The sequence below is a fragment of the Panthera onca genome, chromosome B3 (assembly GCF_046562875.1).
Source record: "Panthera onca isolate mPanOnc1 chromosome B3, mPanOnc1 haplotype 2, whole genome shotgun sequence".
NCBI classification, from domain to species: domain Eukaryota; kingdom Metazoa; phylum Chordata; class Mammalia; order Carnivora; family Felidae; genus Panthera; species Panthera onca.
This window is the reverse complement of record NC_138344.1, coordinates 106817874-106831704: the sequence shown is the minus strand read 5'-3', so window position 1 is coordinate 106831704 and position 13831 is coordinate 106817874. Positions and strand designations below refer to the sequence as shown.

The following is a 13831-nucleotide window of genomic DNA, read 5'->3' as shown; positions in this document are numbered from 1 at the left end:
CCATTAAATATTACATTTTCTTGTCTTTTTGTAGGGAATATACTTATTTGTTTATACAGGTGTATATTTTTGAAACAAATTAAAAAATGAAGTTTGCAAAGTAAAATACTATAAAACTAGTTACCTTCCAAATCACTTCATTGTATAAATAATACATTTAGTCTTCCTAATTTGCATGTGTATACCTCAAAAGCCAAATACTATGACACTGTTTATACATTATCAAATAAAGTGATATGACAAATACAGAATTGGTAAAAAAATCATTATTGAATATTTAAATTTTTTTGTTTTTTTTTTTTTAATGCTAGCATCCTGGCAACTAAAAATATAAAAAGAAAATTGTTCTAAGTGTATCAAACAGATTTTGATAGTATTGTAGTATTTTCATATTTTAAAAGGGTTTGAGTTGCAATCTGGTTGCATTACATTAATAAGAAATTTATTTGGCAAATGTGATCAAAATTTAATTGAATAATTCCTAACTGGGATTTACACAGACACAAAAAAGTAGAGCTGGCCAGGTGGGAAATGCAACCATTTAACCTTACATAGGCTTCAGTTTTCCCATCTGTTAAAAAAAGAAAAAAGGGACAAGTGTAGAACAAAACTAAAAAGATGACTGCTAGGCTCCTTCTGATTTCAAATTAACTGAGTTTGCCAACTCCTATCAATTCTTTTGACAAAACAAACAGCATTTTGAGGCACGTACTTTTACACAAGCTGCCATGTTCAACATGACAGCCAAATCAGACATCACATTCCACTTTCCTAATGGGACTAATACTTAGATCTTTCCTCTTTAGTGGCTGCTTCACAAAAACATTTATGCATTTTGAACCACGTAAACTTTTTTGTTCCCTTCATGCTAATCTTGCAAAAATTTGTAAGTTTAGGAAACACCCACCAAAATTATTTGCTTCCCCAAAAACCTTTTCCTACATCAGGAATATGTTGACAATTAGGTTTCAGGAGTTCAGGTTTGTTTAATAGCACTTTTTCAACAAATAGTTTAACAAATGGCATAATACCGACTTTCGCACCTTAATTGCAAAGAATATTTTTATAACTCTAAACTTCCCTTTGGTTTCTTGTAAAGAAAAAACAACTAATTTCCTTTTAATGACTCAGAAGAGCTCAAACACCATAAAACTAATGCGGGTAGTAACCGTGTCTGCTATACTCACTGTTGTATACTCACACACAGTTTTTCAACACTGCTTAAGTACAAGACTCTCTTGATAGGTAGTATAAAACACAAAGTCTCTCCCTCAGAGATCTATGTCGGAGCCCAGAAATTTGTAATTGAACTCGACACCCAAGATGATTTTTAGGATGAGGTTAAGTCTGGGAATCAATAACCTGGAAATTTTGAGTGTATAAGAAAGATTGCAAACCGGGGGCTTGGGTAGCTCAGTCAGTTGAGTGTCTGAATCTTGGTTTCAGCTCAAGTCATGATCTCATCGTCATGAGATCTATGCACTGGGTGTGTAGCCTGCTTGGGATTCTCTCCCTCCCTCTCTGCCCCTTCCCGCCCAAAAAAGGTGTAAACTCAAAGAAAAGACCAAAACTATTAACAAAATTACCCAAATTTTAAGAAATTAAAGAGGGATTAAAAATTAATATCCCAAACAAATGAACAATTCAAGACTAGAACCTAGATTTTCTAACTTGTGATTCAATATTCTTTCTGTTACTCAATAGATCTGGATTATGAAAATACACAGAACACCAACTCATATATGTAGTGAAAGCAAAAACCATCTCCATTAGGAGAATGATCTTGAGATATTCATTGTAATTACCATTCAGAACATATGAGACATTAATTCTCTAGAGCTGTTCTGCAACATTATATTCTAATCAACTTGAAAACATTCCATTAAAAAAAGGGGGGGAATGTCTAGAAAGTATTAGGGAAGAAACTGAAGTAACAAAAAAATGAGAAACTGCAAAAGAAATGCTAAAGAGGAACAAGCAATTGTCAGTTTTGAGGTAAGAAAATAGACACGTACACACAGAACTGAGACTACAGGAAGTAAATGACTCAACAATATAGTAAGGCCAGCTTTTTCTTAAAAACATAATGTAGTAACTGATGCCAGACTAGCATTCCCACCATGAGAAACCATAAAACAAACAAATGTTTGAGACACCTGTTTGCAGGCATTAGACAATAGACTACACAAAGACTATAATCTCCAGAAACGGGTAACTCACAAGGTGAGCCTACAATTGCCTCAATTTTCTACCTGACACAATTCCCTTGGCCATTCTCAACAAGTTTGAGAAGGGCACAGTAGTTGTGCTAGACTGAGGAGTCAGAGATCAGAATTCAGTGCACTTGATATAGCTGAAAAATGCAAAGCAGAAGGTTCAGAAGTCTGTAGGAAACCTCCATGAATCCTTGACCAAAAAAGCAGACTGCACATGTGCAGGGCAAAACCAATCAAGGCTTAAAAGACGGTAGATGAAAGAGGGATAGAGGGCAGTTAAGAGTGGTGGATACACTTTGAAGTTCCCACCCAGCCAGAGTAGAGACACCACATTACAACTTATTAACACGTTAGACATCCAGCTAAGATACCAAAAAGGCCACAACTAAGAGTAAGTATCACATCCTAGAATAGGACTTATTCTTAGACTCCCCTAACAAAGCTTAAAATCAAGACTGAACAAATTTTGCAAGGAATTAGAATTTTGGAAGTTAAGTCGCACTAAAGTAAGGAAACACACCATGCTCGCTGCAGCTCCATTCTAGCAAATATTAAAACCAAGCTTACAAAGTTCAAGGTAATCAGCCAGCAAATGAATTGCCCGCAGAATTCATATACACACACACAGAGAAAGATAAACTCCAGGATCTCTAAAATGTAACATCTACATGATCTAGTTTACAACTGAAAAAAGTACTAAATGTGCCAAAATAGAGAAAAGAATGAAAAGAAAAAAGTCAAAAAGAACAGTTGATAGAAATCAATCCTACAATAGCCAAGATGTTGAATCTAGCAAACAAAAACCTTAAAATCATCTATTATAAAATTTTTTTAAGTTTATTTATTTAACTAGAGAAAGAAAGAGCGCATGCATGGGCAGGGGGAGCCACACACAGGGAGGGAGAGAGAGAATCCCAAACAGGCTCTGGAGTGTTGGTGCAGAGTCCAATGTGGGGCTCAAACTCCCGAACCGCAAGATTATGACCTCAGCTGAAATCAAGAGTTGGACACTTAAGCAACTGAGCCACCCAGGCAAACCTCATATATTATAAATATTTTAAAAGAATTAACACAAAGTATGTCCAGAATTAAATGAAAATACATTCAAAGAACTAAATGAAGATAGTCTTAATGCATGCACAGATAGGAATTCTAAAAGAAATGAAAACTATAAAAAAGAACAAGATAAAAACTGTAGAATAAAAAGTACAATAACGAAAATATACTGAATGAGCTTACCAAAAGAGTGGAAATAGCATATGGGATTGAAGATAAATCAATAGAAGTAACTGATCTAAAGAACAGAGAGAAAAAAGACTGAAGAAAAATAAGTCGTACTACAGGGACTTACATTATATCAAAGAGTCTAACACACATGTAACTGGAGTTCCAAAATAAGAACAAAGTGTAAAAAGTGCAGAAAGAATCACTGAAATTTCCAATAGGAAGAAAAACAATGACTTACAGATCTAAGCTCAGCAAACCTCAACTAGGATGAATACAAAGAAAACCCATATCTAGAACATACTCAAACTGCCAGAAACCAAAATTAAAGAGAAAAATCTTAAAAGCAGAGGCACCTGGGTGGCTCAGTCGGTTAAGCATCCAACTTCGGCTCAGGTCATGATCTCACGGTTCATGAGTTCAAGCCCTGTGTCAGGCTGTGTGCTGACAGCTCACAGCCTGGAGCCTGCTAAGGATTCTATGTCTCCCTCTCTCTCTGCCCCGCCCCCACTCATGCGTTCACGCGCTTTCTCGCGCTCTCTCTTTCAAAAATAAACATTTTAAAAAAGGAATTTCTTTTAATCTTAAAAGCAGCCCCAAAAGATTTTTGTGTAAAGGGAACCAAAGATATGAGTAACAGCTAACTTCTCATCACAAACAATGGAGATCAGAAAACACTGATATCTTTCAAGTGGTGAAATGCCAACCTATAATTTCATATTCAGCAAAAATATCCTTCACACAGTTAAGCAAAATAAAAACACTTTCAGATAAACAAAATCTGGGAGAATCATTCACCAAGAGACCTGCACTACAAGAAATACTAAAGAAAATTCTCTAGGGAAAATAAAATCACAACAATTGTAAAATATAATCCAAAGGAAAGAAAAGGGGCACCTGGGTGGCTCAGTCAGTTAAGCATCCAACTTCGACTCAGGTCATGTTCTTGAAGTTTATGAGTTCAAGCCCCATGTTGGGCTCTGTGCTGAAGCTAGGAGCCTGGAGCTGGCTTCAGATTCTGTCTCCCTCTCTCTCTGCCCCTCCCCCCGTCTGTAATAAAATTTTAAAAAACTAAAAAGAAAAAAAAAGCGAAGAAGGACACCAAATATAGTATATAAGAAGGTGAACATAAAGCACGATTTCACCACTTAATACCCACTAGGACGACTCTAATTCAAAAAAGATAAATAACAGGTGCTGCCAAAAGAGGTAGAGAAACTGAACCTTCATATACTGCTAGTGGGAATGTAAAATGTGCACCACTTTGGAAAACAGTCTTACAGTTCCTCAAATGGTTAAACATAGGGTTATCACATGATCCAAAAATTATACTCTTAAGTACACAGCTGAGAGGAACAAAATCATTTGTCCATACAAAAACTTGTACATGAATATTCATAGCAGCATTATTCATAATAGCTGAAAAGTGAAAACAACCCAAATGTCCATCAACAAATGAATGGATAAATAAAATGTGATATAGCCATACAATGGAATACTATTCAGTAACAAAAAGAAATGAAGTCCTGATACATGCTACAACATGGATGAACCATAAAAATATTATTCTGAGTAAAAGCCAATCACAGAGGACCATATATTGAATGATCTCATTTATGCAAAATGCCCAGAACAGGAAATCTATAGAGATAGAAAGTAAGATTAGTGGTTGCCTAGGGCTAGAGGGGCAATATGGGAAAGGGAATGTTTGGAAAGTGATGGTTAAGTGATGACAGGTTTCTTTGTGAAGTGACAAAAATGTTCTAAAGTTGATTATGGTAATGCAAGCGAGCACATCTCTGAGAATAAACTTGAAGCCATTGAACTCTACACTTAAAATGGGTGAATTTTATGATATGTGAATTACATCTCAATAAAGGTGTTTTTAAAGACTCTTTCAATTTTCCACTTTTCCTTAAAGACAATTAACTGTTTAAAGTAAAAATAACAATACTGAACCACATATAAGAGTAAAAGATACATCAACAGCATAAAAGATGAGATGGGTGAGTAAATGGAATTACATTGTTCACATTTGTGAGGTATGAAATGGGAAGTGAAAAATGGGAATATCAGATGTTGACCCTAAACAGATTTTGATAAAGATATACATTGTTATACCTAAAGAAACCATTCAAAAACTATTAAAAATATTAAAATAACAATAAAGAGCTATTGCTAATAGGCCAATACTTTAAAATATCCAATTAGTGGGGCATCTGGGTGGCTCAGTTGGTTGAGCATCTGACTGTTGATTCCAGTTCAGGTCATGATCCCAGGGTTCTGGGATTGAGCCCTACATCAGGCTCTGCACTGAGCATGGAGCCAGTTTGAGATTCTCTCTCTCTCTTTCTCTCTCTCTCTCTCATATCTCTCTGCCACTCTCCCCTGTTTGCACATTCTCTCTCTAAAATAAAATAAAATAAAATAAAATAAAATAAAATATCCAATTAGTCCAAATAAGGCAAGAAAGGAACTTGAACAAAAAACGAAAGAGACAAATGGAAAACAAGTAGACTTAAGCCCAATGAGCTCAATAATTACATTAAATATAAAGGGACAAATACACCAACAAAAGGCAGAAATTGGTGGGCCAGGAGGGCGCCTGGCTGGCTCAGTCAGTACAGCATGTGACTCTTGATCTCAGGGTCACGAGTTCAAGCCCCAAATTGGGTATGGAGCCTACTTAAAATAAAATTTTTAAAAAATTTTAAAAGAAATTGTTGGGCCAGGTAAAAAAGGAAGACATAAATATCTACTAATATAAGACATACATTGGTTGAAGGCAAAGGGATAGAAAAAGATATACCATCAAACAGCATAAGAAAGCTGACATGACTATATTAATTCAGACAAAAACTTCAGGACAAAGAGTACTACAAGAGACAATTCATAATGACAAAAGGAGATATTCATCAAGAAGACATAGGTGAGACAATTCATAATGACAAAAGGAGATATTCATCAAGAAGACATAGGTGAGACAATTCATAATGACAAAAGGAGAAATTCATCAAGAAGACATAGGTACCTATGTACCTAATAAGAGATCTACAAAATACATGAAGCATAACAAAACTAAAAGGTCAAACCGACAAATCCACCATGTAGTTGGAGTAATTGATAAAATGAGTTGATAAAATAAATTTGTAATATAGAAGATCTGAGTAACACTACCAACCAAGCTGATCTAATTGACATTTATAACACACTACCCCTGACAGCCACAGAACATTCTTTTTTTTTTTTTTTTTTTTTTTTTTTGAGAGAGGGGTGGAGGGAGAGAGAGCTCCTGCGCACAAGCAGGGGAGGGGCAGAGAGAGAGAGGGAGACACAGAATCCTAAGTAGGCTCCAGGCTCTGAGCTGACAACAGCGAGCCCGACATGGGCCGAACCCATGAAATTCAAGATTATGACCTGAGCTGAAGTCCGACACCCATCCACACCCATCCGCCTGAGCCACCCAGGCACCCCGAACATTCTTTACAAATGTACATTGATTGCTCACCAAAATAGACCATTAAATAAGTTCTCGGAAAATTTCAAAAGATTAAAATTATTAATAGAGTATGTTCTCTTACCACAACAGAATAAAATTAGAAATTAACAATACTTAGAAAGTCTCTTTTTTCAAATTCTTTTACCTAGAATGAGTGCCTTTTCCTAATTTGCCTGCCCTAAGGAGGCACTGTTTCATAATTTGCATAAAAGTACTGGATAAGCCCAGAATATCAGTTAAAACAAATACATTAACACCACTTATTAATCATTCTTTCCAACAATAAATAAATTCAACCCTAATCTGATAAAGCTTCTAAATGTAACTAATAATTTACAGAAAAGATAGAGGAACACATTAAACAATACCACAGCGATGCAATCAGCAAAATTCACAGTAGTAACTCTTCAGGACAAACTACCCAGTATCATCAGTGAGAATAGAAATAGAAAAAAAAGCAAAGAGACACAGAGAGAAAGATCTTAAGTAAATGTGACAAAATACTGACTTTCATATATCAGGACATGTTCCTTTATTCTATTACTTTGTGTCTTATGCATGTTTAAAATGAAAAAAGCAGATTTAGTAAAATCAAATACATGTAAAGCTTCCACAAACAAGTTTGCCAAGAAAGGTTGGGATTAAAATTAAATCATTAACAGGTGCCTGTGTGACTCAGTCAGTTAAGTGTCTGACTCTTGATTTGGCTCAAACCACGATCTCATGGTTTGTGGGTTCGAGCCTCACATCAGCTCTACACTGACAGTATGGAGCCTGCTTGGAATTCTGTCACTCCCTCTCTCTGCCCCCCACCCAAAATAAATAAATAAGGGGCACCTGGGTGGCTCAGTCAGTTGAGTGTCCGACTTCAGCCCAGTCATAATCTCAGGGTTTGTGAGTTCAAACCCCACATCAGGCTCGCTGCTGTCAGCATAGAGCCGGCTTTGGATCCTCTGGATTCCCCTCTCTCTCTGCCCCTCCCCCACTCATTCTCTCTTTCTCTCTCTCTCTCTCTCTCTCTCTCTCTCTCTCTCTCTCCTCTCTCTCTCAAAAATAAGCATTTAAAAAAAATAAAATTTAAAAAATAAACTTCAAAAAAATTAAATTATTAAAAACTTAGTTAATATAACTGAATCCATCGAATTCAATATGCCTCCAGAATTCTATGAAAGAATTCTACGAAAGACCTGTTTCTTAAAGAAACAGGTGGTCCTGAAAAAAGAAAACAATTCTCCTTTTCTTTAATTAAAACAAAGCTCATCCTTGAACTGGAAAACAACAAACATGGAATCCAATCATCTTTAATGTGCATGTAATCAATCCATTTGAGTGTTTGCTGGATTGAATTGATACAAAAGGGAATATGCTTCCTCAGTTACTAGCAATTAAGAGAGGAAGAATTTTTCATTATGTTTTCACTTCTTTCTGCTTCTGTATTTTTTCCCATAAACAGCAGTCCTAATTAATCTTATCATAATCCTATACTCCTTATCTTTTGCGTATCACTACTGCTACTCACTCTCTTGCCTCCTCAAATGCCTTTGCCAACTTGAGGACATGAACAAATATAAAATCATGTGGTAGCCAGCATCAAGGTGGCCCAGTAATCCCTACCTGATAGTATTCACACTCTTGTGCATACTCTTCCACATTGTAACAGGGGTGCTCAGTATTAACAAATAAAACAGCACAATGATAGTAATGTCATGTCTGTGATTAGATCATAGAAAGTTCTGGGCTTCTGGTTCTCTCCCTCTCTCATCACAAACTCTGGGAAAACCCACATCATGAGTACCCTATGGAGGGTCCACGGGGAGAAAATGAACCCTCCTGCCAAGAGCCACATGAGTAACCTTGGGAAAAGATATTCAGTCTCAGGCAACAGCCTGAGCAAACCTCTGAAGAGACTATGGGACAGAATCACTCAGCTAAAGTCACTCTCAGATTCCTGCCCCTCGGAAACTGTGAGGGCAGGTCACGATCTCAAGGTTTGAGCCCCACATAGAGCTCTGTGCTGAGTCTCGAGCCTGTTTCAGATTCTGTGTCTCCTTCTCTCTCTGTCCCTGCCCCACTCTTACTCTGTCTCTCAAAAATAAATAAATTTTTTTAAAAACATGTTTTAATTTAAAAAAAGTATTTCACATCAAAATCCATAATGTTGTATTACTTATCAAAACAAGATCAAAAAAATAATAATGCCCAATATCAGCAAAGATTTGTGGCAAAAAGAATTACCATATTGTTGTTGGGAGTATAATTGATACAACCTTTTTTTGAGAACAATGGGCAATATTTAACAAAACTTAAAAGTCACATACAATTACACTACTAGGTATTTACCCTATGGCTTGACTGTTATATCTTATGAATATGCCTAAGTGCTCAAAGAGCTAGCTAGCTAGCTACCAAGTTCACTCCAGTGAAAAAACAGAAACATAAAATATTCATCAAAAAGATTCTGGGGGGCAACTGGGTGGCTCAGTCGGTTGGGTGTCCGACTTCGGCTCAGGTCATGACCTCACGGTTCATGAGTTCGAGCCCCCCATCGGGCTCTGTGCTGACAGCTAAGAGCCTGGAGCCTATTTCAAATTCTGTGTCTCCCTCCCTCTCTGCCCTCCCCCCACTCTCACTCTGTCTCTGTCTCTCAAAAATGAAAAAGCATTTAAAAAAACTTAAAAAAAGATTTTGGTTAAATGGGGCACCTCGCTGACTCGGTCAGAGGGGGAACGCGACTCTTGATCTCAGGGTTGTGAGTTTGAGCCCATAGTGGGTGTAGAGATTACTAAAAACACATAAACTTAAAAAAGTGTTTTTTGGTTAAACCAATTATAGTATAACTAAACACTGAACTACCATCCAACTGTTAAAAATAAAGAGGAAGACATATACACACTGATTTATAAAAGATATCCAATATACGAATATTTTAATATTAATATTTTAATATTTTATATATTATTTATATATATATATGTATATAAATTATATATATAAATCCCATTTTCCAAGAAAGAACATGATAACAAGTTCATATCAAGAAAACTACAAAGGTGTGCCTGAGTGGCCCAGTCAGTTAAGTGTCTGACTCTTGGTTTTAGCTCAGGTCATGATCTTACAGTTCATGAGACTGAGCCCTGTATCGGGCTCCGAGTTGACAGCAGCAGAACCTGCTTGGGATTCTCTCTCTCTCCCTCTCTCTTTGTCCCTCCCCTGCTCGCACAAGGGCACAGCCTCTCTCTCTCAAAATAAATAAACATTAAAAAAAAAAAAATTACAGAGGCACCTGGCTGGCTCAGTTGGTAGAGCATGCAACTCTTGACCTGGGGGTCATGAGTTCAAGCCCACATTGGGCGCAGATACTACTTAAAAATAAAATCTTAAAGGGGTGCCTGGGTGGTTCAGTTGGTTAAGCATCAGACTTCAGCTCAGGTCATGACCTCTTGGTCCGGGAGTTCAACCCCCATGTTGAGCTCTATGCAAACAGCTCAGAGCCTGGAGCCTGTTTCAGATTCTGTGTCTCCCTCTCTCTTTGCCCCTCCCCCACTCGCATTCTGTCTCTCTCTCTCTCTCTCTCTCTCTCAAAAAACGAATAAACGTTAAAATAAATAAAATCTTAAAAAAGAAAATTACAGATCATTAGAATTAAAGCTATTATTTTGACATTTTATAGTCTCTTAAATTCATTTAAAGATAATCATTATTGTACAAGTCCTACATAGTAGCCCAAATGACTCCTGTTTTAATTTCATCTCTGCTTAGCACACATACTACTCACAATAATGATAATATAACCAATATATATTAAACAAATACTATATTTGACAACAGAGACAGAAACTCTACAAAACAATTCCAAATATTTTATATATTTAATCCTCAAACACTGTAATATAGGTAGTGTTACTATCTCTATTGTTCAGGTAAGAAAAATGAGGGGCGCCTGGGTGGCTCAGGTGGTTAAGCAACAGACTCTTGATTTCAACTGAGGTCATGATCTCCCAGTCTTGGAATCAAAACCTGCAGCCGGGCTCCACTCCAGCTCTGAGCTGGGCATGGAGCCTTCTTAAGATTCTCTCTCTCTCTCCCGTTGCCCCTCCCCCACTAGCATGAGTGTGTGTGCAAGCACACACGTGCTCTCTGTCTCTCACAAAAAAGAAAAATGAGTGCAAGGTGTTAGTAATTTGCCCAAAGCCACAGTTCCTGTAGGGACTGTGTAAAAAATTCAAAATCATAAGTTTCTTCTTTTATCCAATACGCTATATTCTTTTATCCATTTTGTTCATATTTCAAGTCAAGAAAGAACTATAAAATGTGGTCTATACCTAACAAATTAGCAAATAACCAAAATAAATAAAACAATAACTTAATTTTTTAAAGATTTTATTTTATAAGTAATCTCTACACCCAACATGGGGCTCAAGCTCACAACCCCAAGATCAAGAGTGTAACACTCTACTGACTGAGCCAGCCAGGCACCTTAATAACTTAGACAATTCTTAACTCTTATGAGAAAGCAAAAAGGACTAAGGATACCACAAAAGCAATTTCTAATTAAAAATAAGTCATCTCAGGGAGCCTGGGTGGTTCAGTTAGCTAAGTGTCTGACTTCGGCTCAGGTCATGATCTTACAGTTTGGGAGTTCAAACCCCATGTGGGGCTCTGTGCTGACAGCTCAGAGCCTGAAGCCTGCTTCAGATTCTGTCTCTGTCTCTCTCTCTGCTCCGCCCCCACTTGCACACTGTCTCTCCGTCTGTCTCTCTCTCTCAAATACAAACAAAAAAATTAATTAGAAAAAAGTACCAATACATTAACAAACCTTATTATAATCATTATAACTACAACTGACCATGCAATTTATGCTTACCCAAAGACCTAGTCTATCACACTGTAGATTACCCATCACCTTTTATTTCTAAGAAACCTCAGAGAAACTACAGGAATATATGCTCACCATAATACACCACCTTCAATCCCAAGTGCTTTATAGAACCACGTTTACTGAATCACATGTGACTATAAAAATGTGGCAAGAAACATGCTGACCAATTCCTGCACTTATTCTTCAAAATAAACAAACTTAACCTCCTTCTTTCTCCTCCCCTCCCCCAAAATGGGCGTTCTGGAGTCAGACATCCTGTGTTCCAATTCTAGTAGGGCCCACTTAATAAGGACCTTGAGCAGTCTCAGTCTCCTTCCCTGTGAAATGGTAAGGATACTAATACTTACCTCATGGGGCTGTTGGGGAATGAAGTGAGACAATTCATGGTAAAGCGCTTAGAACACTGCCTGGCACATAATGTGCACTCAATAAATACCAGCCACCATTACATCTCCAAAACCGCCAAGAATCTAGACTTACTCCCTTTTAGTGATGAGAATCTAACCCAACTCCATCAGGACAAAATGGTTTATAGACGGTTTTCATATTACCTTACATAATAAATAGAAGTATATATTCACAGTAATTTTGTTTTCATAGCAATTTCGCCCTTTTCAATAAAAACATTTCCGTAAAATTAAACACTCCAATCCCCCAAGCTTTTAATCAGCGGCATGTCTGGACCCCAGCTGTCAACACAGCCTGGAAATACCCCGGCTATGAAGGGGGAAACCTGACAACCTGCTGGGTACTACATCTGGGAACCTGCAGTCCAAAGCAGGCCAGCGCGGCTCGGGGCTACCGTCTGTTTACAGAAACAACGTCACCTTTTCCCATTTTCCTCCCCAGTGTTGAAACGAACGACGCCCTTTTCTCCCCTGAGCCCAGGCCAGACATTTCCCAGCTCTCTCCTCCCACCCTGCGAGTCTCACCCCCATGGAACCCACGGTCTCCCGACTCACAGAGTGTGCCCGCACACATTCACCATCAGCTTCAAGGAGGGGTTCCGGTATTTAGTGGTCTTACACCGGGGGCAACCCTGATCGTCCATGGCGGTTCCCTCCTGTGGATTCTCCCCCGACGCCTGCTTTAGCTACAGCCAGAGCAACCCCAAACCTCCTCCAAGCGGGTTCCTACCAACAGGCACTTGGCTGGGACGGTCCCGTTGCAAATGCGCACCGGCCGGGGCGAGACGCTGCAGCACAAACGTTCCGGCCGCGAGTTTTCCCGTCCTGCAGCTGGGGCTTGGTCTTAGCTTCCGTAGGCCAGTGCACTATCCTAGATTTCGGGGAAGAGCTATTAAAATGTCAAATTGTACACAAAGCTCCATCTCCATGCATGTAGAAGTATTTTTTTAAGGAACTGTGTCACAATTAGGCACATAGATTTCACCTTGTACTGTCTGGAAAGCATTACCATGATTTCAAAGATTTATGCCCTGTGTACATAATCAATAATTCAGACTAGCATTTTCTTTTGAATAATTTGAAAGCCTGTGCTTTATATTCTCCTTTATACTTGCACAGTCATGCAAGCACAAGTTCGCAAATAAAAGTTTGAAAAAGTTACCTATAACAAAAGTCTCTACACCAACCCTAAATACTACAGATTCTCACTAAATTCTGGCATCTGTTCTGCAGAGTCACTTAATTCAAAACTGTCAAGTGTGCTTAACCGGTGTCACCTGGTTCTTACATCCACCCCTCCACCCCCAACACCCCAACCATATACACTGTATTTCAGCAATTGTAAGATCTGAGAGCCTGAAACTCTTTGGCAGTTGTAAACCACATTCACTGCATTTATCAGGATTGCAAAGAAAGCCTATAAACAGATCTATTAGATAAACTCCTCCCTCTGTAAGGGACACATGTTCATTGCCATAACAAGGATATGTTGATATTTATTGAATAAGTAGAGTGAAGAATAAATAAACGAGCATCAAATACTAGTTCACTGTGAAAAAATTTTAAGCCAAGCATCATCTTGTAATCTGGTCCAAATTCCATCAGA

The 13831-nt window shown here is 37.9% G+C and overlaps 1 protein-coding gene across 1 annotated transcript in view; it reads right to left on the bottom strand.

Moving 5' to 3' along the window:
• MNAT1 (MNAT1 component of CDK activating kinase) overlaps positions 1–12949 on the bottom strand; it is a 218820-nt gene extending 205871 nt beyond the window's left edge. The window contains exon 1 of the mRNA XM_078448176.1: positions 12781–12949. Coding sequence (XP_078304302.1) covers positions 12781–12869 — 89 coding nt within the window. The 5' untranslated portion in view covers positions 12870–12949. The remainder of the gene's footprint in view (positions 1–12780) is intronic.
• Between the last annotated feature and the right edge of the window lie 882 nt (positions 12950–13831).